General features: G+C 43.5%; 1 protein-coding gene across 9 annotated transcripts in view; it reads left to right on the forward strand.

Moving 5' to 3' along the window:
* NFYA (nuclear transcription factor Y subunit alpha) overlaps window positions 1–25883 on the forward strand; it is a 48043-nt gene that overhangs the window by 10085 nt on the left and 12075 nt on the right. For 4 of the 9 annotated variants that reach the window (XM_053243991.1, XM_053243994.1, XM_053243993.1 and 1 more), the window contains exons 2-8: window positions 1996–2117; window positions 3293–3376; window positions 12895–13041; window positions 20398–20529; window positions 21746–21851; window positions 23899–24065; window positions 24573–24746. In XM_053243991.1, the coding sequence (XP_053099966.1) occupies window positions 2043–2117; window positions 3293–3376; window positions 12895–13041; window positions 20398–20529; window positions 21746–21851; window positions 23899–24065; window positions 24573–24746 (885 nt within the window). In that variant the 5' untranslated portion in view covers window positions 1996–2042. The remainder of the gene's footprint in view (window positions 1–1995; window positions 2118–3292; window positions 3377–12894; window positions 13042–20397; window positions 20530–21745; window positions 21852–23898; window positions 24066–24572; window positions 24747–25883) is intronic. The other 5 variants (XM_053243997.1, XM_053243998.1, XM_053243996.1 and 2 more) reach the window with 4 other exon arrangements.

The raw sequence follows: 25883 nt of genomic DNA on the forward strand, positions 1-25883 counted from the left end.
GGAAAATGTATTATGCAAAGTGAGCTTTGAACTCCTTGGAATTCTTTTTCCTAATTTGAAATGCATTGGAAAATAGGCTGCCACTTGGTCTTTGTTCACTTCTGAATTTCCAAACTGGTACCTGTGAAGGGAAAAGCTAACTGATGTGACTTATGCCTTTGAGAGTAGTACAAATACGATGAATATTTATATACCACTTTTAAACAAAAAGTTCCCAAAGCAGTTATTTATATAGATATAAATAAATAAGTTCTAGTAAGAACTAATCAGCCTATTTTCCTTTCACTGTCTTTACATCTGGACTAAATTTGGTGCAAATCGAGGTCCACGTTAGATCTTTTGCACCTCAAATGTTCATGTGTCCACCGTCTTGGATCAGGGTGGATGACATCATTACAAATGACACCATTGAGGTGTCCCTGTGTCTCACTCACTACAGCTGTTCCAAATTTGATTCACATTGGTTAGACAGTCCTCAGGTTAGTGCACTTGTACCTCAAAAGTTTATGCATCCGCCATCTTAGATCGAGGTGGATGACATCATCACAGACTACACCATTAGGAAATCCCTATGTAGCAAATTTGGTTCAAATTGGTTAGACTGTCCAAAAGTTAGTGCACTTGCACCTCAAAGGTTTATGTATCCACCATCTTCAATTGGGGTGGATGACATGGTCACAATCTTCGCCACTGAGGTGTCCCTATGTGTCCCTACAACTGTAGCAAATTTGGTTCAAATCGGTTAGCGGTTCACAAGTTAGCCCACTTGCACCTCAAAAGTTTACGTGCCCGCCATCTTGAATTGGTATGGATGACATCATCAAAAGCTATGCTATTGAGGTGTCCTTGTTTGTCACTCACTGCAACTGTACCCAGTTTGGTTCAAATGGGTTAGGCAGTCCACAAATTAGCCCACTTGCACCTCAGATGTTCACTTGGACATGGTTTTGAATTGGAGTGGATGACATCATCACAGACCATGCCATTAGGGCATCCCTATGTGTCCCTACAGCTGTAGAAAATTTGGTTCAAATCAGTTAAGCGGTTCACAAGTTAGCCCACTTGCGCCTCAAAAGTTTGTGTCCGCCATCTTGAATCGGTAGGGATGACATCATCAACTACACCATTGAGGTGGCCTGATGTGTCCCTACAACTGTACCTGATTTGGTCCATATTGGCCCAGGTGTTATGAAGTTGATGGAGGACACACACGGACACACAGAATGCCGGATGATCTCATAAGCCTACTGGAAAGTAGGCTAATAAAATGGGTCCCTGTGCTGGGGATAGATATGGCCAGTTGCTCTTCCTCTGCTAAATAAAGAGAATCCCCACGTTTTAAAGGTGCTTCTTTGTTCAGTTGGCAGGGGACAATCTGAACTGTGAGGAACAGTAGTAGTGGCAGGGCCAGTGTGCAATAGGTACGAAGACTGACACAAGAACAGCTGATCTCAGTAGTATTCTGAAACAGGAGGGGCCTTACATATGCCATCTTGTATTGCTTTGTGTAACTTTGAATGTTGAATGAGGGAAGTGGATCTTTAGCACTTTTTTTTTAATATGTTGGATAGTTCTGAAAGCAGATTGTTGGATTAGGTCCTTATAAGAAATATTTTGTAGTTTGCAGAATAGATGAAATGTCCAGTTAGATCTTCAGATATACTGTATATATAAAAACCAAAGAAAAGACCTTTTATCCCTGTAACACTCTAACTCTGAAAACTTCAAACAGATTTAAGCCAATAGCTATAAAGGAAGCAAAGTAATCCATTTCCCCCATTTAAGAAAGGTTGAAGGCTTATGTTTTCAAAATACAGGTAATACAAATGTCAGATATCACACAAATATGTCCAAACTGTATTACCTTTAAAGTTTGTTAAATATTCCTTAATGGAATGGTGCATCTGTTGTGTAGCCTTGGGTTCCCCCCCAGTTGTTATAAATTCATTCAAATCTTCCTGAGGAAATAATGTTTTCTCCCTTCCCCCACCCTAGGTTTGCAATTGAGGTGCATTGCATAGCGGATTGACACTGGAAAAGCTATGGAGCAGTACACGGCAAACAGCAATAGCTCAACGGAACAGATTGTGGTGCAGGCTGGACAGATTCAACAGCAGGTGTGGAGAATAATTTGCGAGGATGAACTTTAAGGCTTTGGTTCTCAATTTTTGTTTTAGAATTCAATAAGTATAGATGCTGCCTTACTGATTATGATTTGTTCAATACCTTTTTATCTGTTTTTTTCCCGAGAATCCCAAGGGTTGTATCTTAAGGAATACGGCAAGCGGAAGCAAGTTGGTGCAGTGGAACTTCCCTGCTGCCTCCTCCCCACAGCCGTTCCCAGTGCTTTCTGGAAAGCCTCTTCTAAGAGTCAGGGGATCCATGTTGCTTGGGGCTGCTGTGGAGAGATTGGGACAGGAAAGTTCTGTTTTATGAACATGCTTGTGTAACTTAGGATAGAACTCCATATCTGCTTAGTAATCTTAAGATTATGTATCACAATAAGTCATAGCAAAATATTTTCTCTTTCTAATCTGTATTTTTTCTTTTTCTCCCGTTCTTCCAAAGTGATCCTAAAGTTTACATTACATTTATTAGCTTGTAAATTATATTTTTAAGCTTACATATGTGGATCGTGTGACATTAGCATCACATTGTCATACCTTGGATTTTCTTGATTGTTCACTCTTTGGAGTAGTTAGTTTGACCATTGACCAGATGAAGTATGATGGCAGTCGTGCTTCATTTAACATAAGCTGCTATAGTGCAATTTGGGTGGTGGTATAAAGACAGTCTTAGCTGTAGGAGAAGGTTTAAAACAAAATTCAGTAATATATGGATTGACAACACAGATTCATGGAGGTGGATATGAGGTAATAAGTGTGATCTTATTTTCCTGTATCGTTTTACCCTGTTCCTGCTTTCCTATATCTATTTATACTGTTTTTCTGAACAAAACCCTAAAACCACAATGTTAAGGTTGAACTAATTTAGGTACAGGACAAGCAGGGAATACCCAGAGGCCTCTAAATGCTGCTATTTGTTTTTGAGCTCTTAGCAAGATCATTAAGCACTTCAGTTTAGCATGAGGGCAGCAATAGTATACTTTGCACTCACTTTAGCCTATGAATATGGGTCAGAACAGTGCAGGGTCATCCCATCAAAAGTGGGCCAGATTATTTTCCTTCACATGGCTTATTGTCCTCCTCCAGCCAGTAAGGATGTTTCTTGTCTTGAGCTCTTCCTTTCCTCTTGCAAAGTTTCAAGCTCTTCCTGTTCCTGTTCCCTGCAGCAGGGCGGTGTCACTGCTGTCCAGTTGCAGACTGAGGCTCAGGTGGCATCTGCCTCAGGCCAGCAAGTCCAGACCCTCCAGGTAGTGGTGATCTATCTGTTGTATTTATGTGAGCGCTGCATGAACCACCTCATCACTTCATGTCTGTTGGCACCAGGGCTTGAAATAGGAACAGAACAATAGAGGCAGTTATAATGCTCAGTAACAGCTATGGCTTATGCTAACTGTAGATGAATAGCAAGAAAATTAACAAAAAAAGTCAGAGCTGATATTCCAGTTAAAAGATGCATGCAGTAAATCCAGTTCTGCGAAATGTCTACTGTTGCAAATATAAATATGATTTCTTGTTTTGAATAAGAAACAAGTAAATTGGGGACAGGGAGATTTTGTAGACTTGGAGGCAACCCTTCAATACAGGTTCTCTTTGTGAAGAAGTCTTAATAAAGAAAGATAATACATATCTGAAGGGTGAAGGCATTCTCCTTGTCCCAATCTGTTTAACTTCCTTTTTATTTTGCTCAAGCAATTTTAGATTTCTTTAATTGCAGTAGTCAGAAAAAATGTGTATCTAGATTTTATTTTTTTAATGACATCAATTTGGAAGGGATGTTTCAAACCCTGACTTGTGCTTCTGTGAAATAATTGTCATTGTGACCATCATCTCATTTGATAAGGTGCCAGAGCTGATAGGGACAAACTAGCATGAAGAGCATCTGATGAAATAGACTGTAGCCCATGAAAGTGTATGCTTCAATACGCTTGTTAGCTAAAATTTTAAGGTGCCACAAGGCTTCTTGCTGCAACAAACTAACACAGCTGCTACTTTAGATGAAGTGTGTGTTTTGCCCTTTATCTCCTTATATTAAATCTCCAAAGGCTTTATAATGATATTTTTATTTTTGACTTGGCTTGATTTTATTTGTTTTTGCTTGCTAATTACTTTAATATTCAATAAATTACTGCTCTGATAAAAATGGCTTACTTGTATTGCGTTGGCATAGCCCAGAGTTTACAGTGAACTCCCTGTTTTTCTAAAGATTGTGGAAAAGATTAACATCTAATGGTCCTCTTTCAGTCTTTAGGGGCTAAGTTATATGTTACACTATTTGCTGCAAAAAGCAGCTTTGGGGGTAACTAGTTGCCATCAGATGCCGTTTTCTGCAGCAGAATGGTGCAGAGGAAACTGTTCACCCCAGCCCTGTTGTTAAACTCTGAAAGCCAACTTACTCACAAAAAAGGTTGCTTTCCTGCTTAGGCAGGAGGAGAGACAGGCAGGCCTAGTGAGGAGTGTTCCATCATTTCTTTATTTGTTCACCACACATCTGCAGGAAGTGGGGGATTCAGCAGTGTTTGAAGTGGGGAGTTTTCTTAGTGGCCAGCTGCTGCTGATTGCCGTCTTTCTTTGCTCTAGAAAAAGGCAGGAAATGAGCCAGGTTCATTGCCAGGTTCATTTCCAGCTTCATTCTATACTAAAGAAAGATGGCGACTGGCTATTGGGAACATAATAAGTGCTCCAGGTGATAGTGAATCTGCTGCTGTCTGCAAAGGGACAATAAGGTAAGTAAAAGAGAGAGTGTGTGAGCATGTACGTGCATAACCACACACCCAGCTATCTTCAGGTTGCCATTGGCAACCAGGTGAGTGTTTAGAGACAAGATTGTTAATTCCCCCTCCCATGCACTGCAGTCCTAAGCTGAATCAGCTCCCCCAGCTGCTGTTTCTCAAACAAGAGAAACATTAGGTTCACTTTCAGTATTAAACACATCTGTTAATGCCAGGCTTAATAAAATGTATGATTTGGCCCCAAGAAAGGAAGAACTGGTTTTTGTTGATTTCTTCAAGTACTGGATTTTGATGCTTACTTAACTGTTTAATCATTTTTGTGTCTCTTCTGCTTTGTACTACTCATTCATTCTTAAATAAAATCTAACTCCACATGAGTAGTCAAAGTTCATTTACTGATGGGAATGTATCTTTTGTAAGATTCGTGGTCCATGTAGCCCAATGGTTTAATTCCCACAAGAAGCATAACTAGGAGTGTCATAGCATGGGTTGTCATTGTATGTCGTGCAGACTGCATACATGGCCTCCACTTCCTCTAGTTGGGATCCTCAGCATTCTTACATGTCACATTTCTGGCAGTCTGAATATACGGGTGGAGGGGCGGGTGGCAGGTATGTTACACCTCCTCTCTGAAAAACAAATCAAAGCACTGAACATGAGCAGTCATGTTCAGATGATCTGATTTCATGTTTAGATGACATAATTTTAGAATAGAACTAGATCTGAATTGTGATCCATAAGAATGGGTATTGTGCCTGCACAGGATCTTGGCGGTGGAATGCCACAGCTCCTCAAGGTGACTGAGCCCTGTCTCAACACCTGTAGCATGCTATTTAAAGGCGGGCTGGGCTCCATGTTCTTCAGTACTTTTCTGACTGTCGCTGCGAACACACCTAGTGCTGTCACTCCTCGTTGGTTAAGTTCTTCTGCGTTCACGGTCTCTCCCCCGCCCCCCCCACCTTCCCAAGGACTGTATTTTGTTGTTGTTGTTATTGACCTTGGATCGGTTACACAATTGTTCTACTGATTTTAGAATGGAATTAGATGACAGCTAAGGATTATGGCTGATGGAAAAAAGACCTTTGAGAGGTATGAGGGCTGTAACGCCAAACTCCCCTTGAAAGATCTCCATGATCTGTGCCTTATTGCCTAGGCAAAGGGCATATGGAGAGCTTGTATCGTATTCAGGAACAGGACAATATGTACCTTTTGAAGCACCTGGCTCCTAATTCGCTTGTTATAGATCACACAACTTCTACAAAGTCGGGTAGATGTCATACTACACCTGATGACACAGGGTAGAAAGTTGGCCCTTTTAGGCAGAAAGATTTACTCCACATCCTGCCTAGCTGTCAAAATAGCGAACTAAGCCTGCATGACCAAATATCATTACAGCCTTTGGGAAGGATTCCATCATGACTTGGATACTTTGTCACCAAAAGAATACAAGAAAAGATTCCAACAGACCTTAAATAAATCAGCGGCGCTTACTTGCCAACAACTCAGTGCAGCAAAACATTTGGCCGAATCCAAGTCTCTATCTATGACTGCTGCTGTGTCACTACGATGACATGCCTGGCTCTGCTCTACTTCTCTACAGAGTGATATAAAGGGAAAGATCGAAGGTTTGCTGTTCTGTAGTAAAGGCCTCTTCAGTAAGGAAACAGACTCCACAATGGAGAAGTTAAATCAAAATTTATGGCAAAGATCTTCACCTCTACTTCTTCATCCACATACACCTCTAAATACAGATCTTACTTTAGACAGACCACCATTTAAACATCAAGAGAGATGGGACTTCAGGAAACAATATTGTTCCTACAATGTGTCCCTATTAAAACAAGAACAACCAAGGTTAATGTACTAAGCAAGCAGAGCCTCAGAGCAGCTTGGAGATTTGTGTCAGCCCACCGTCACTACTACGTCTCCCAACCCAGTCCCCTCCACCTCCACCATCAGGGGCTACAGCATCATGGTGTGCAACCAACTCCACCTGGGTTGCAACCCCACCATTAATGCCAGCATCCAACTCCATCAAGCTGGCACGCCATGCCCTTGCTTGGTACCGCATAACATCAGACTGCTGGGTCCTGGAAATAATTTTCATGGGGTATGCCATCAAGTTCAAGACAACACTGAAGTTTTCAGGGATGAAATTCACCCAACCGACCCCATCGTTGGAGGAAGAGGTGAAGGAGCTGTTGGCGAGGGGTGCTTTTGAGGAGTGCCTCAGAACAGTAGTACATCTGCTGGTATCTTCCAGACTTGACTACTGCAATGTGGGGCTGCCTTTGTACGTAGTCCGGAAACTGCAGTTAGTCCAGAATTCGGCAGCCATGTTGGTCTCTGGGTCAGCTCGGAGAGACCATGCCATTCCTATCTTAAAAGATCTACACTGGTTGCTGATAAGTTTCAGGGCAAAATACAAGGTCTTGGTTATAACCTATAAAGCCCTAAACAGCTTGGGCCCTGGGTATTTAAGAAAACATATTCACTATGAACCACACCGCCCATTGAGATCATCAGGAGAGGTTTGTCTGCAGTTGCCACTGGCTTGTCTGGTGGCTCCTCAGGATGGGCCTTCTCCACTGCTGCTCCAAGGCTTTGGAACATGTGTACTGAAACAAAAGCCTCCTCATCTCTCACGACTTTTAAAAAGGCCGTAAAGACACTTTTGTTCACTCAGACGTTTAATTAGATAATGTTTGAATCGTTTGGTTTTGCATTTGGGGCGGTATACAAATATGTTAAATAAAATAAATAAATCACCCCTGTGTGGTGGTCTGTGGATACACAGACGAGAGGGATTTTACTCCTGTTGTTTTCAGATACCAAAGAGGGACGGTGGGATCCAGCCGACCATGGAACTTTGCCACCTAAACAAATTTGTCGATGTGAAAAAATTCCGAATGAAAGTACTGCAAGAGATTCTACCGTTTTTGTATCAAGAGAACTGGCTTGCAACGCTGGATCTGAAAGATGCATATTTTCACATTGGCATCAGGAAAGCTCACAGAAAATATCTAATATTTGCCATGGGAGATCAAGTATACCAATACAAAGTATTGCCTTTTGGCCTCTCCACCACCCTCAGGGTATTTACCAAGTCCATGGCTGAGGTCGTGGCTTATCTGAGGATGCAGGGTATTTTTAGCCGACTGGCTCTTAACATCAAAAGACCGAGATGAGTTACGTTCTCAGACATCATATGTGTTAGATCTCCAAGACATGGGGATTCAAGTCAATTGGAAAAAGTCTAACCTAGAACCAGTCGTATCATAAGCTACATTGGAGCAATCCTAAATACGGAGACAAAATGGGCATACTTACCCCAGGAACTTTACGAGTACATCAGGGATCTGATTCTCGACTTGCAACAACGTCCAGCTCAGCTCATTCAGAGGCTATTAGGCCTCATGGCATCTTGCAACACACTAGTACGTTATGTGTGATTAAAGATGCAAATACTGCAGCTTTGGTTTCTTTCCAGTTTCTGCCCAAACGTGGTCAGCCAGCGAATGCATCTTCGAGATCCCTGTTCAGATTCTGCACTCTCTGAATTGGTGAATATACAAGGGGAACCTCCTGGAGGGGGTCCCTTTTCATATACAAACTCCTACTATCTGGCTGACAACGGATGCATCCCTGCTGGGCTGGAGTGCTCACTGCATAGGTCATCAGATACAGGGCAAGTGCAGCCCACAGCAAAGACATTTGCATATCAACCTTTTGGAGCTCTTGGCTGTTTTTCAAGCAGTAAAGGCTTTTCTACCAATTCTGCAGGGCCAAATAGTGCAAGTGCAATTGGACTATACTACTGTCCTGGCCTACATCAACAGGCCAGGTGGGACTGTGTCACGGTCTCTTTGCGCCCTCAGCCTGCGACTGGCATTGGTGTATCAGACATCTGGTCTACCTCTTAGCAATTCACATATGGGTCCTGGACAATGTTCTAGCAGACAATCTGAGTCACACCTTTGCCCAACACCAACACGAGTGGGAGCTAAAGACGGAATATATTGCCCTGCTCTTCGAGGACTGGATATGTCCTACCATCTACCTATTTGCCACCTCGGAGAACATGAAGTGTAACCGCTTTTGTTCCAGGGTGGGTCATGACCCACAGTCATTGGGGGATGTGTTTCAGATGGACTGGACTCAGGAGATCCTGTACATGTTTCCACCACAACCATTGATCAGCTGCATGGTGACAAGTCTACTGGCTGCTCCAGCATCCTGCATTCTAGTGACCCCATGGTGGCCAAGGCAACCTTGGTTTCCACAGGTACTCAAACTGTCAGAAAACAAGTACTGAAGACTACTGCAAGAGGTAGGCCTTCTGACACAAGGCAGCGGCCAAGTACTACATCCGTCATCTAACAGCATGGTGCATAGGCTTCTGATTAAGATCTTTCTTAACCAGAGGAGGCCTTCCACCAGATGTAATTACTTAGGGAAGTTGCTGCATTTCAAGACATATGCAAGTACCAAAGGTTTCCAACCAAAGCAGGCTACAATCAAGGATGTTCTCCTCTATTTAACTACCTTGAAATCTCAGGGTTTAGCTGATATTTCACTAAAAGTCCATCTAGCAGCGCTCTCATCAAAACATCTGGGCTGCGATGACAAGACTTTGTTCTCTCACCCTGATAGCAGGGCTTTCCTAAAAGTCCTCATGAATGTGTAGCTACCTATTCAAATGCTTGGAACAATTTAGTACTCCCGGCCTTAACCCAAAGCCCGTTTGAGCCATTAAATTCTGCCTCCATTAAGTTAGTGTCTTTAAAAACAGCCTTTCTAATTGCCATAACAATGGCTGAACGCATTAGTGAATTGATGGCTTTGCAGATGGACTTGCCATACACCAGGATTTATCCCGACAAGGTGCTAATGCGTATGAATCCAGACTTGCTGCCTAAGGTGGTGTCAGACTTCCACCTTAACCAAGATATCGTCCTTCCAACATTCTTCAGAGACTCTTCAATGCCTTTAGAGTGTGCAATACACTCTCTGGATGTCCGACAGGCTCTCCTTTATTATCTAGACCATGCTTCCCCTGGCGGCTAGGGATGTTGGGAGTTGTAGTTCAGCAACATCTGGAGGGCCGCAGGTTGGGGATGCTCTGACCTAGACCATACAAAAGCTTCAGAACCACCAAGCACCTTTTTGTTGCCTGTAAAGACCCTACAAAAGGTTCCTGCATCTCAAGACAAAGAAGGTTCTCCTGGCTAGTGGAATTCATTTTGCTAACTTAGAAAGCACAGAACGTCAATCCACTTGAGGCTATCAAGGCCCTCTCCATTTGTGTCTATGCCTTGTCTGCTGCACACTTATCCGTTGTGATTTTTATGGACATTTGCAAAGCTGCAATATGGTCCTCGGAGTTACCATTCATCAAGCATTACGCCATAGACTTGCGCTCTGCGGCAGAGGCAAACTTCGGGAGGTGTTTTAAAGCGGGTGTTACAATAGCTACTACTGCATCCTCCTCCAGAGGGAGCTAGCTAAACTCCCATTCTTATGGATCTCAGCGGATCATGATCCAGATAAACAGGCTGCTCACCTGTAACTTATGATCTGGTAGTGATCGGTTGACATCCATAAGACCCTCCCGAACCACCCCGCTGCAGTAGTGTTTTTTCGCTGTGAGAATAAAGAGTGTGGATGCAATTGGATTCCAGTAGTGAACTCACCAGTAAAGGATGATCGTCCTCATGGCGGTCATCCGAAAACTGAAGAACATGGCGCCTGGCCCAACTTTAAATAGCATACTGTAGGCATGGGGCTCAGTCGCCTCAAGGAGCTGCGGCATTCCACTGTGAGGATCCCACGCCAGCACAGCACCCATTCTTATGGATGTCAACGGATCACTACCAGATCATAAGTTATAGGTGAGCAACCTGTTTTTCCAAGAACCTTGACAGCCACTAGTTCTCTGGAAAGTGTATCTGGTTAACTGGTGTTGTAGATATGTCAGGAAATGTATAGCATGTGTAGACGTCAGTCTGGCCTCAGAGCATGAAGCATGCCTCTTCCAGTTTAAATACATAAGAGCTGACCCACACAGAGCATCTGTGCGCTCTTTGGGGCTGGCTGTTCCCCCTCCTCTTGCCCCCCTCTCCCTCTTGCCCTATCTCTCCCTCCCACACCTCTCTCTCACCCTCCCCTCCCTCCTGCCCCACGCTCTCTTGCCCTCCCTCCCCCCCACACTGAACATTTTACGGTGGCGGGAGGCCATTTTCAGCCTGACCTCACTGCGGCCACAGGCCCTCCTTACTGGGCGGTGGGTGGCCGAAAAGGACCCCGCCGCTGTTGTTCCTCCTCCAAGGCAGCGAACAGGGAAGTCCCGCCGCCGGTTTCCCTCCTGCCCCGGCCTCCAACAGGCACCTGGCCTCTGCGGCTGAGCCCACCAGTGACGAATCCTCCTGGGTGTGCCTCAGCCAATCGGGCGCCTCTGCCGCCCAGCCAATCAGCAGGGTGCCGGGACACACATTCTAAGGCGCACCCATGAGAATTAAATGTATAGATGAATACAACCAATATTTATATACCACTTTTAAACAAAAGTTCCCAAAGCGATTTAAAGGTAAAGTGTGGCAAGTAAGTCGGTTTCGACTCCTGGAGACCACAGAACCCTGTGGTTCTCTGGTAGAAAACAGGAGGGGTTTACCATTACCATCTCCCACGCAGTATCCTAGATCGCTGCTGCCTAATATAGGTGTTTCCCATAGTCTGGGAAATATGCCAGCGGGGAGCAGTTTACATAGATATAAATGAAATGGCTCTCTGTCCCCAAAGGACTCACAATCTAACAAAGCAACATAATATCGAGACCAGCAACAGCCACTGGAGAGATGCTGTGCTGGGGCTGGATAGGGCCAGCTACTGTCCCCCTGCTCAATACAGAGAATCACCATTTTAAAAAGGTGTCTGTTTGCTCAGTTCTCATACATCTTTCTCCCCACTCCCTGCCACTGCTGGTGCAGGCTCCTTAGCTGAAAGGTGTGCTTGTGGTGGGGAGGAGTGTTTGAAGTTTGTGGTTAAAACTCAGTATAATCACATCTCAGTCTGCATGTCTGATCTGGAAAGACGAAGTAGAAAGGCAGTTCTCACTACTTTCGCTCACTGTGTCTGAATCCTGCCTTGCACTGTGGCTGATGAGCTGAGAGGTTCCTGGTGCAGGGCCAGAAAAATAAAAGGATGGCCACATATCCCTTAGCCCCTGCCAGTTGAGAACTATCTGATATATGGTGGTAAAGTGTCTGGTGTCAGGTGCCATCTTTCCTTACAGTACTCCCCTTCCTGAAAAGTGGGTGAGGAAGAAGAAGGTTAAAACATTCTCCTCTGCTCTGTTTTGTAAACCTCTCCTTGACAAAACTACATGCAAAGAATATGGCGCCATTGCAAGAAAATGGCAAAGTGGGTTCTGGCCTGTGAAAGCGTATACTGTAATACACTAGTGAGTCTTTAAGGGGATATGGAACTTTGTTAGTTTGTGTTAGTAAATCCAAAAATGTACTGTGACTTTGGGAGTTCTTAGTAAGGTTTCAGGCCTCTGATATAGACTTTTTGCTTTATATTTTATCGGTATATTCATTGATGGGGAGATTTCTTTCTCTCTGATACTTTTATTAGATTGTAGCACAAAAGTGCATTTAGGAGATTCTAAGAAGCAAAGTGTTTTGTTTTGTTTTTTTAAAAAAATCATCAGTACTGAAAGTTTGAGTGTGAGTTGATACATGAGACAACTTCATTACTACCGTATTTTATGGACTATAAGACTCACTTTTTTCCTCGAAAAATATCCGCCAAAATTCAGGAGCGTCTTATATGTTTTAACAGTTTAATATGTTAAAACTCTGAAAAACTGGATTAAAATTAAGGTGTGTCTTATAGTCCGTAGTGTCTTATAGTCCGTAAAATACGGTATTGCATTTTGACCCTCTTCTTCACATATTTGACTATATTGTTCTTAATGTTTGCAGTAGATAGCTTATTGGACTTTTATTTCATTGTGTTACTTTTTTTCTGTTCTTTAGGTCCAGGGTCAGCCACTGATGGTACAAGTGAGTGGAGGTCAGTTGATCACATCAACTGGTCAGCCAATCATGGTACAGGCTGTGCCTGGAAGTCAAGGTCAGACCATTATGCAAGTTCCAGTTTCAGGATCACAAGGATTACAACAGGTCAGTAAGCTCAAACGCCACGACAAACTAACAGTGACTAATGTATGCCCTAGAGAAACTCACAAGCACAGTATAATGGGAACAGCCATTTTCTGCTGTTTGCCCCTATTGTCTAGTGACTGGATATACTGAATAATATAACTCACCACTGAGGTTCTATTCTTAACTCATTGAGTTAATCGATATCGGTAGAACTATTTTGGATTGATCAATTTAATCCCTCAAGAGCCATATCTTACTATGCTAACTGACAGTAAATTCTAGAAAGTAATTGTGTGAAGAAGTAATTCCAATGTAGAAGTATGGTGTAAAATAGAATTAGTTTGGAATATCAGACAATTAAAAATTGGCTGCAAGGGAGGCTTTGTGTTTGTTTGTTTGTTTGTTTGTTTGTTTGTTTGTTTGTTTGTTTGTTTGTTTTGGTCAAAGAGAGGACCCTTAGAAGTGGCATAATGGGCCCTCTCAAACTTCATCTTAGGTATGTTTCATACAGTAGTATTTGACACTGTAAAGTCACTGCCGTGTAATCCCGTCCCCTTTCCCTCTCTCTCCTTTTTTTTGGCATTGTGAACATTGTTCTTGAATGCATAACCATGTAATGACATCTGAAAAGCACCTTGCCCTGGAGAAATTGATGGTTCTCTGCTGCCTGGAGCTGAGGACATCTCTGATTGGGTTATCCTTCCCATGTGCTCCCATGCAGGTCTAATTAAAAAGTGTTACTAACCTTAAGAGCCCGGGGTGGATAACCCCGCCCAGTTCTTTTAGTCTTGCTGTGCTCCTACGTAGATCTCCATAGAACTTCTCTGTAACTACTCTATCTTAAGTTTGCTCTTGTGGTCATTATTTTAGTCTTTACCCTTGCCTCTTGTTTGTCATCATTCTCTTCCTGCTGATAATTCTCTTACCACTCCTTTAAAGAAAAAGAAAAGAAACCTTTTAATCTTCTCCCAGTCCCGTTCCCCTCTGTATGCCTATGGAGCGCCACCAAGCTGTTGGGCATATTCTACTGCCGAGGAGAGGGAACAGAGTGGGTTTTGTTCTTAACTAGAGCCCTGGGCTCTCCGCCTCCCACGTTGCTGCCATTAATGGCTGTGCTGCACGGCCAGGAAGATATGGGGGACGCTGGATCAGGTACCTCTCAGAACGCAGGAAGGACACCAGACCAGATCCTTCACAACTAGCCCGCATGACTTGGAGCTCAACTAGAGCTCAAGGACAAATGGAGCCGGTCAGCATGGGCCAGGCTTCAGTCTTGCTCCCACTGCTGCCAGGCTCAATAGAGCAAATGCATGCCATTTCTGCCGCAAGTGCCAGCGACTCTGCGAACATTGGTGCTTCAGCTTTGGCAGGAACGTCAGGAGCCACCACTATTCAAAGCCGCACCTCTTCAGCTGGAAGAGCCATGGGACTGCCAGGGAGCAAGAGCCGGGCATTGGAGGGAGGCTGCTTCTACTGGACAGAGAGACTCAGCTGCAGCACCGGTGAGATCCCTCCTTGTCACGGCTAGCCAGAACGCCCATACTGTGCAAAGAATTAATCTTCTCCAGGAAATGCCCAGTACTTGGAAAAATTGGATTAAGGACATGTTGGCAATATCCATAAAGGGAGTTATGCAAAGGACGAAAAGGGACAGGGGACATTCTCCCTCCTCTGAGGAAAGGGACATGCACCTAGAAAGGCAAAGCACAAGAGGAAGCACACTAGTGGGGCTAGGCATTCTCACTCACCTCATCAAAGGGCTGCTGCCAATATGGAAGGGGGGGTGCATTCATCTGAGGGGTCTGGAGGAGAATCCCCCAGTCCTATGCCTAGTACCCCATTGTCTTTGCTGTCCTTGCCTCCTGATACAGGCACACTCAGATCTAATAATATTATACAACAAACTGTACTTGAAACAAATAATGTTCCTATTATACCTGTGGAGACAACACCTGGGGATCCAGGATGTGACCCATTGGACAAGGAGGAGGGGGAATGGTCAGATGGCCAGGAAAAACCGGCATCTACATTGTTCCAATGCTTATTTGCTCAGGAGGACTTTGCACCCCTAGTGTCCAGGGCTCTTAGTACTTTGGGGCTTCAGCCCTTAACCACTACAGAGGCTGTACCCCCCACTTCCTAAACAGAAGAACAGAGAACTGGCTCTACTTCTGCCTGAACTGTTTGCTGACACAGTTAAGGAGGAATGGCTACTGGCTACATCTAACTGAAAATTTGTAGCGGTGGCTTATAGATATTACTCCTTTCAACAAGAGGCAACGGATGTGTTCAAGGTTCCCCCCATGGATGCCCCATTGGTGGCCCTGTTAAATGGGGCACTACTACCCAGGGATGGGGAATCAGCACTTAAAGATCAAAATGATTTTTTTAAAAAAAGAATCCTCCTTTAGAAGGGCAAATGAGGCATCATCCCTATCTATTAGGGCTTCAGTGGCTGCATCTATGTTATCCCGTGCCTTAGTAGTGTGGTTGGATGATCTGATTCAGGATCCTCCATTGGACATATATAGCCTAAGATATCAACTAATAAAAATACAAAAAGCTCAGGCATTTGTCTCAAATCGCAACCCTAGATGCTATAAGATTTGCTTCCAGGGCGTCTACTGCTACAGTTGTAGGATGGCGTAACTTGTGGCTGAAGCATTGGCCTGTGGATTCAGCATCTAGAACAAATCTGGCTGCAGTACTTTATGATGGGGTAAAGCTTTGGGGCAGGGAAGAGGCTCTCAAGGAGGTACTGGTGGAGTCAAAGGACAAATGTAAGGCCATGCCTCTACCTTCAGCCCCACGCCAGCAAGAATGTCCCCCTTCCAGGAGGAACTTTCAATTTCAGTATCGGCCCTTTTGGTCTTTCCACCCTTCTTTTTGCGGGAGGGACAGAGATTCTAGATACCAACACCCACAGTGGAACAGGCAGCGCGGGGCTAGAGCATACAACCAGAATAGACAGGGTTTTTCAAGCCAACCCAAACCACAGAAGCAACATTGACTTACCTGTAGCGGGTCTGGGAGGTCGGCTATCAGCTTACCTGCACAAATGCAGGAGACTACCACAGATCAGTGGGTACTAAGTACAATTGCAACAGGATACACTATAGAGCTGACAGCCACACCTCCCAACAGGTTTATACCCACACCAAGGTCATCCTGGCCTATCAAACACACTCACACTTACTAAACACAATACAACATCTGATGGACATAAGTGCAATAGAGCTGGTTCCACCCTGTCAGCAGGGCCAGGGAATCTATTCAATCATATTCACTGTTCCAAAAAAGGACAAATCACTCAGGGCAGTACTGGATTTAAAGTTCCTGAACTGGTGGGTTCTAAAGCACAGGTTTCACATGGAATCTCTTTGGTACATAACAGATCCTTTGCAACACCTAAACCTATTAGCTTTCATAGATATAAAGGAGGCATACTTGCATGTCCCAATACACCCCAACAGCCAGTGCCTACCAATGTTCTCTCTAATTATTTTTTTTCATCTATGTGCGAAATGAGTCTTATTCTGGGTTTTATTCAGATTCAAGGCAGTGTGTGCCCTTTCAGAGTGCGGTCTTCCTGATTCAACCTGAGCAGGATCTAAAATTAACTGAGCAGACATCAGAAAATGTGTGAGCACGTGCACATGCACACGCCTTAGAGGGGAACAGTGGCGCCTACTACACTTCAAGTACTGCGGGGTACGTTATCAGTTCAAGACCCTTCCATTCGGCCTGTCTTCAGCTCCAAGGATATTTACCAAGGTGCTGCCACCTCTGATTGCCCACCTGAGGCTTCAGGGCATACGCATTTTCTCTTATTTGGACTATCTATTTCTAAGATCACCATCCATGCTTGCAGCATCAGGAGACCTCTGGTTAGCTGTACACGCCCTAGAACAGAACAGGTTCCTCCTAAACAAAGAAAAGAGCCACTTGGTGCCGTCATACAAAATGTTGCACCTAGGGGTACTAATAGATAGCTGCAGGGACACTCTACTTGCCAGAAAAGCAAATTCAAATTATAAAAAAGAAAGTAGCAGATGTACTTTGGTCTCAAGAGGCCAAGCTACTGTCTTTAGCATGGCTCCTCGGCTTAACGGTGGCCACTCTGGACTCCGTGCCTTGGTCCAGATTCCACTTGAGGGAACTTCACTGGTTCCTTCTCCAATTCTGGTACCCAATATTCCAGAAGATCAACATAACACTGTCGGTTCCTCAACAGACTCTGGAGTCGCTCCAGTGGTAGTTGATGGATGCCAACCTTTGTCAAGGAAGGGAGTTTCTCGATCCATCTCGCGTTATCACGACTGATGCCAGCAAGACTGGCTGGGGTGCCCATTGTCTCCGCAGATCACCCCAGGGAAGTTGGTCCACAACAGAATCCATACACAGCATCATTTGGTTAGAGTTGTGGGCCGTTCATCTGGCATTACTAGCATTCCAGGACATGATATTCAACAGGCATGTGTTGGTCAGAACCAACAACACAACTGTGAAGACCCACATAAACAGGCAAGAGAGGACCAAGTCAAGATCTCTCTAAGCAGAGGCAGCACTGATCATGTCTTGGGCAAAGAATAATCTAACATCAATCATGGCTCACCATGTCCAGGGGGACCTCAGCTCGATCGCAGACTGGCTAAGTCGAGAACAGCTGTGACCAGGTGAGTGGGCACTCAACCAGAGGGTCTTCCAGAGGATTACACAACACTTCAGGAGACCATGGGTCAGTTTGTTTGCACTGACCCTCAACACACAACCACCCAGATTCTTCACTTGCTTCCCCTGTCCACATGCGGAGGCAGTGGGTGCGCTGTCAGCGGAGTGGCCCTCGGAGCTTCTCTACGTGTTCCCACCAACCCCACTCCTTAAATGATTCCTTCACAGAGTTCGTCAACTCAGAGCACATTTCTTTGTGGTAGTCCCATACTGGCCCAGGAGGCCATGGTTTCTAGAATTGTACCACATGGCCACACAGGAACCATCGTCTCTGCCGGCATCAGCAGACGTACTACATCAAAGTCCAGTTGAACATCACAATCCAGGCTGGTTACAGCTAGCCTCCTGGAGACTGAGCGGGGAATATTGAGTCAATATGGCTATTCGAGCAGTGTACTGACCACCATGTTGGCCTCCACAAGAGATTCGACAAAACTCATCTATCAATACACATGGAGAGCTTTTCTGCGATGTTTGGGAAGGCATTCGATACCTCATGGTGCAGCAACAATTAAAGATCTTCTAGCATTCCTTCAAGAGAGGAGAGCTGGTCTTGTGGTAGCAAGTGTGACTTATCCCCGTAGCTAAGCAGGGTCTGCCCTGGTTGCATATGAATGGGATAGTAGAAGCGTGATATTCTCCTCAGGGGATGGAGCTGCTCTGGGAAGAGCAGAAGGTTCCACGTTCCCTCCCTGACATCTCCAAGATAGAGCTGAAAGAGATTCCTTCCTGCAACCCTGGAGAAGCCGCTGCCAGTCTGTGAAGACAATACTGAGCTAGATAGACCAATGGTCTGACTCAGTATATGACAGCTTCCTATGTTCCTAAGGAGGATTGGACAAGGGGCTCAAGGTGAACACACTGAAGAGACAAGCGGCATCGCTGTCAGGAATCATATCAGGGATTTCCAAGAACAGGATAATGAACCATCCCCATATTAAAAGGTTCCTGAGGGGAGCAACCTTACTCTCACCCATGGTGGTCCATCGATTTCCATCTTGGAGCTTACACACCATTCTCCAAGCGCTACAAGGTGCGCCTTTTGAACCAATAAAGTCCATACCTTTGAGAGTCCTGTCAAACAAGACGGCCTTTTTGATAGAGATAACTTCTGCACATAGAATCTCAGAACTACATGCTTTGTCAACGCAGAAGAACGTTTGCATCTTTTCGAGTGATACCAGACCCCTTTATCAGACCTAAGGTGTCTTCGGCCTACCATCAGTCACAGGACATCGTCTTACCCTTGTTCTGCCCTAGACCAGTATACACAAAGGAACGAGAGTGGCACAAGTTGAATGTGCACAGATGTCTCAAGATGTATTTCAGAGCTGTGATATGTCCCAATCAGAGATGTCCTCAGCTCCAGGCAGCAGAAAACGAAGCATTGGTTCACTTACCATGAAGGCTTCTTCTTGTTGCTGGAGCCGAGGACATCTTGGCCCTCCCAGGCGGTGTCCTGGCCCTACTCCATGGGAAACCAAGATGTAGTAGAATGTACAAATATTTCATCCAAAGATGTGGTTGTGACTTCTGTATTTCCTCTATGTTAGTCTGTTAACTGTTTTTCATAGTTATGACATTCAGTGCTGCTTGCAAACTTAACCTAAAAGAACTGGGTGGGGTTATCCGTCCCGGGCTCTTAAGGCTAGTAACATTTTTTAATTAGTCCAGCCTGGGAGCACGTGGGAAGAATAATGCAATCAAAGATGTCCTGGGCTCCAGCAGCAAGAAGACGCCTTCATGGTAAGTGAACCAATGCTCAGATTCCATAAATGTTGGCTGTTGCCATTTAGAAATCCATTCAATAGAAATTTTTATCAACATTTTATTGCTGACAAAACTCACCGATGAATGGAACTCACATAGTTATAACTTTACCATGTGAAAACTGAATCATGGTAAGCATTTCTTAACATGGAGAAGGAAAAGCTGTCAAGCCTACTTTGCATATTTTTTATCTTCTGGAAATTAAATAGCCTTGATTAGAACCTGAAACCAGAGGTGGCTGCAGCCTATGACTTTTGCTAGGGTGAATGTTTGCTGCATTTCCTTATTGAGTTTTACTCCTGGGAGAAAGGAAGTAGAAGAAATGTTTCTCTATCTCAGCAGTGAGTTTTCTCTAGATTCTCTCCTCCCTCCCTCCTCACCTTCAGTGAGCAATCAAGTTGCATCAGTTTCTCCATTCTTTACTGAAGAAGGGGGGAATTGACTTTAGAGAAGAAGTCGCATGTTTATCTGTCTCTTACTTTGAGAACTGTGAGGCCGTTTTTTGCATAGTCTAGCTTGCTCAGAACTTGGAGGAAGAAGCTCCCTTTTTTCATAAATGAAATGTGACAGTTGTCCTCTCAAATGTTTAAAGTATTAACTGTTCTGTTGTAAACAGTGGATTAATTGATGAGAAATTAGTGACTCAAGCAAATACCTCCTCTGTTTTGACATTGTATTGTCCTTGCTTTCTTCACTTAGAAGTAGCAACTTACTTTTCCTCCGCTTTTAAAAAGCTGCAATGAGTAAGCAGACTTGGTTTATTGGCGGCAAGCTTTTAAGGCATGTCTGAAAATACTTGACTATACCAAGATTAACTGTAGAGGTTTTTGGTTTAGTTGATTTCTCCCCCACCGCCGATTCATCTTTTCACAGATTCAGCTGGTCCAGCCTGGTCAGATTCAGATACAGGGCGGACAAGCAGTGCAAGTTCAGGGTCAGCAAGGCCAGACACAGCAAATCATCATTCAGCAGCCGCAGACTGCAGTTACTGCTGGCCAGACACAGGTAATATATGGAGGAGGGGAGCAGATGTACAGAAACTATTTGGCTTTATGTAGCCTGGGAAGGACAGCAGCTGTTCCCTCTGACTAAGCCTTGAATTTCATCTGGGGAGAATAATTAGAGTACACATGTAGTGCCACAGGAATAACGTGGCACTGTGTTATCTTGAAGGGGAGAAGAACCTTGAGATAGAATCCTAAATTAGTCAGATTCTGGGATCATGAAGTAACTAGAATTAACATACAATTAGCTAGGTGTCTGTTGTGATTCAGGGCACATGTGCAACAGCATGTTGTCCAGCAGTTTATTCAATTGGTTTTTATGTCTTCCCACAGTAATTTTTAGGCCTTCTATTAGGAAGTTTAAAATTATCTTAGATACTGCCCTAATCTTCCAGATGTTTGTTGCCAAATTATAGTTCATTTGAGTCTTTAAATGCTCAGATTCTTCTCAGTTATTGAAGTCTTTTAGTGGTGCAACCAAATATATATATTTGGTATCATCTGCTACAGAAAATTATGTGATGAGGTTGCATAGTTGCACTATATTCTGCTGATATGCTCCACTTATAGGCTCTGTGTTTGTGTCTTAAACACAAACTTGAGTTCAGCTTGTAACTCTTTAGAGGCACACAGTTTTGCGCAACTTGACTGGACCTGTTCAAATTCAGGCTTAGAGTGGACAAGCTGTAAAAGCATGGCTGGGCACAGCAAATCATCTAGCAGTTGCAGCCACTTCTTGACCTCTCCTTCTAGGCAACATGCTATTGTACTGGTGTTCTCGTTCACTTTTGGCACCTAGATGATTTTCTCCCTTAATTCTGGATAATTTGTGATCACAGAACCTAATTAATTCACAGTTCCATCTCAAAAGTTGTCTTCCCACCATGAGCACACTCTCTCCATGAGCACACTGCCAACTTTTTCCTCAGCTCAGCACCTCATGCATCAAGGATGTATGAATATATATGAGTGTAAGTGTGCAAAAAAGAGACCAAAAAATCAGTACACTTCAGCCACCATTTCTGAGAGAGGGGAAATGTGTATAGGAAATACACGGAGATTTATATTAGAGCACATTTCACAAAGTGAAATGAAATGTACAAGAGTCTGGATACAGCCTAATCATGGAGACTTTAAAACTATTTCCAGAATATTTGGAAATCAAAGGTGTTTTGTATTGCTTAGTGTATTGTCTAATAAGTTTTTATTCTGCTCAGACACAGCCACAGATTGCAGTTCAGGGACAGCAAGTGGCCCAGACAGCAGAAGGCCAGACAATTGTATATCAACCGGTTAATGCTGATGGAACAATTCTTCAACAAGGTATAAATTCTGTATGCCACAGAATACTGTGTCATTTTATAAAACCGTATTGAACATTTCCAAAGCAATATACACTCTTACTTGCTTTTGAGCCTTTAGGCACCAAGATTATACCATTAAATTGACAGTGACTATATTTAATCCTGTTTTGTTAGAAATGTAGGTTCTTACTAGCATGATAGTATGATGATAGTCGTGACATTTATTTCGTGATGGAGGACACTTCTGTAACTTGCAGGTGTGTGGTATATCTTATGGAGGCATTTGTGTACTTTCTGATGTTAATAGTGGCAATTTCCTGAATGAACACACGCACACAGAAGAGGGGCAGGTGTGCAGGCCTGCAACCTATAGCTCATACAGTGTTCACCTTATTTACATTTGTACAAAGACAAGACCACAGGAGGGATGTGCACAGAACCAGTTCGGAGGCCCTTTATGGGCCTCCGAACCGGTTTGAACTACTGGCGGTTCGAGGGGGGGTGACTTAAAGGGCAGGGGAGGGTGTGCTTACCCCTCCCTCCGCTTCCACCCCGCCATGCACCGTTTGCAAAGGGTCCATCAGGGTGGCAGCATACCTCGCTGCTACCCCGTTGTTTCATGGGACCCTACATCAGCGGAAGTACCCGAGACATCTGTGCGCGCATGTTGGGCGGGTGCACATGCGCGTTGGGTACTTCCGCTGACATAGGGTCCGACGAGGCAAGGGGCAGCAGGGAGGTATGCTGCCACCCCAACGGACTCTTTGCAAATGGAGCACGGCGGGTGAAATGCGGAGGGAGGGGTAAGTCAACACCTGCCCTGCCTTTAAATTCAACACCTCCCCCACCTTCGAATTTCCCCCACCCGGTTACATGCACATCCCTAGACCGCAATGAATCAAGTTCAAGGGTCTTTTTGAGGAACCTATGGCTAGAACTTTCAAATAGTTAAGAATTTTATTTTGTGGATAATGGGCTGCACAGCAAGGATACGTTAAGGAACTTGGGTTTGACTTTTGGATGGAGGGGTGTGTATGTTGTATAAAAATCAAAATCTGCTAAAGTAGCCAACATTCTGATGTAAAACTCAGTAATGTGAGTGAGTTGTGTATATTTTGCATATGTTCTTATTTTAAAAAATTAATTCAGTTTCTCCTAGGTTTAGAAGAAATGCCAAGACACAGAGTAGTGTGAGCCTTATCATTGACCACAGGGGGGTGCTCTTCTATGGTTTCTTATGAGACTTGCATGTGTTCAAACTTAATCTACCTAGCCATAAAGTCAAAATATGCTTCTAAAAATGAAATCTGAGAGACTTTTGAAACTAGTGTCTCAGGATGCAGGAAAATTGTGGTATTTAGGTTGCAATTGTCAAATTAAATGATGTTAATTGTCTTAATCTTGTCATTTTACTGGGACTATACTCTCACAAATAGTTTGTGGATGTCATTGTCCACTAACCTTAATTATCTGTAACAGTAATGTATTTCTTCTAATAAGAGTGTGTATCTTCTGCTTATTCATGAGGCAAATATTAAAACAAGCAGGACATGAGTGCAATAGCCCTCTCCTGTTGTCTGTCTCTCAGCAACTAGTATTCTGCATTATATTTTGTCTTTGAACACAGAAGTTCCATTTTGTTACCATGGCCAATAGGTGCTGAAAGATCTAATCTTTTAAAGCTGCCTAAATCAGTGGCTGCCACCATATGTTAATCAGTGGCTGCCACTAGGGTAGTGGTTCCTTAATCCTGTTAACAGCCAGAGGAAATAAACCTAGATACTCCGAGGGCTACTGCATTATGTCTGATTAGCTCCTTTGTCTTGTGGTGTTCACACACTGCCAGATCCATAAACCAGCTGAGAGGAGTCTTGGATTTTGTGCTGTTAGTCCCATTGAGGAACATCTGTTTAACTTAGTTTTGTGTTTGGCTATTCATACCTTTTTGAAAAATCTCACTTTTATTCCTAGCTATATTTCAGGGCAAAGGGCTTAAAATCCGAAGTGGGACTAATCATGTTCCCTTCATCTTTTGTGTATGTGTTTTTTGTTTTCGTTTCTTAAAGTTACAGTCCCTGTTACAGGCATGATCACCATCCCAGCAGCCAGTTTGGCAGGAGCACAGATAGTCCAGACTGGAGCCAACACCAACACAACCAGCAGTGGACAAGGAACTGTAACTGTAACACTGCCTGTTGCTGGAAATGTGGTCAATTCAGGTGGAATGGTTATGGTGCGTACTGCATTTTTCTAGTACTCTTTCCCCTTCCCAGGTTTGAGCTACAGAATAGATTGTTCTACTTGTTCAGCTTGGCAGCCTTATGCTAGAAATGTGCTTTGCTCATAGATAGATGTCAGTGGCTTATGTTGGAGTTTTCTTTAAAAAAAAAAAAAGTCTTTGATTTGCTGTAGTGGTGTTTAGAATTACATCAAATCTACATGATAAATGTAGGTTGGTTTATTTACAAATGTGTTTGTAAACCGCCCAGAGATGTAAGTTTTGGGTGGTATAAAAATATGTTAAATATGATAAATATGATAAATAAATAAATAAATAAATGAAAAAACTAGAGTGTTTTTTGCCAGGTTATTATGGAGTTTGAAAAAATACCTAAACAGCAAAAAATTCCAAAGAGGTTTAGATTTCCAGAAAACTACATATTTTTATATTTTTTCTTGTATATCACTTCTGCTGAGAGATGCATTCATTTAACAAAACCATCTCCTTGACTTCATACAGATGGTACCAGGGGCTGGATCAGTGCCGGCTATTCAGAGGATACCTTTGCCTGGAGCAGAGATGCTTGAAGAGGAGCCCTTGTATGTAAATGCTAAGCAGTACCATCGGATTCTAAAGAGGAGGCAAGCAAGAGCTAAGCTGGAAGCTGAAGGGAAGATCCCTAAAGAGAGGAGAGTAAGGCTATCATCTAAACTTTCTGAAAGGGAGGAAGGGATGGATTTTGGGAAGTATCCTTACAATGCCTATATTTCTTGTAACAAACTCCTTTCGGTCAGCAGTGGGACTTGTATCCATAGATGTCAACTAGATTATTCATACTTAGATTGTAAACTGATATGCATTCAGCCTGGTGTATGATGCCTCCCTGTTGCAAATGAGTCCTGGGGTTTATTGCATTGTTAACAGAAGTTGTATAACCTATAACTTGGTATGCTACATGATGTTAGATTTAACACAACAACTGAGAATGACAGAACAGGTTGATGATGAGCCAGCAATGTGATGAATTCTTCTAGGAGGCAAATACACATTTCCAGTAGAGGGAGATAAATGTTAGTAATTCAGAAATAATAAATACTTAACAATTGTATAGTGCTTTTGAGTGTTTAGGTTGATAATGCAACCACTCATGAATTATCTTGTTATCTTTACGACAACCCTGCAAGGTTAGCATAGTAAGTATTATCCCTGTATTGTTGCTGAGGCTGAGAGGGAGTGTCTTGCCAAAGGCCACCTAGTGAGTTCATGGCAGAGGCCAGAGTTGAACTGGGGAGTTCCTAATTCACAGCTCAGTCTCTTTGCCACTATGTTACACCAGCTCTTACAAGTTTTGCTTACCCATGTCTAAAAAATACAAACTCCGGCTTTTTAACAGTTCTAAAGAACAACTAAAGATGACAAGAATAGACAGAGCTTATCTTATGAGAAGAGGTTAAAGGGCTCTGTGACCTGATCCTACAAGCTGAAGGCCCAGTTGACATAATACTAAACCATGATTCGCTATGTGAATGTGCCTCAGAGTCACAGGCTTACATACTTCTTCCTCCTCCTCTCTCATGAGAGAGATCAAACCACCATTCCGCATTATATATGAATTCAGTGGACTATGATTTGTTCTAATTCTAGTCTGAGAACAAACCAGAATATCGTACCACAGATGGTTCTTCATTATTTTAACAAACTAGGATTAGACTAAACCACAGTTGTTTGGGCTTTTATGCAACATGGAATTCTGGTATATTCTAGAAGTAGAACCTTCCACTCTTGTCATGCATGTAGTGGAGCACACAAGCCCATGGCTCAGGCTTCATT

This window comes from Hemicordylus capensis, chromosome 4, assembly GCF_027244095.1.
Source record: "Hemicordylus capensis ecotype Gifberg chromosome 4, rHemCap1.1.pri, whole genome shotgun sequence".
NCBI classification, from domain to species: domain Eukaryota; kingdom Metazoa; phylum Chordata; class Lepidosauria; order Squamata; family Cordylidae; genus Hemicordylus; species Hemicordylus capensis.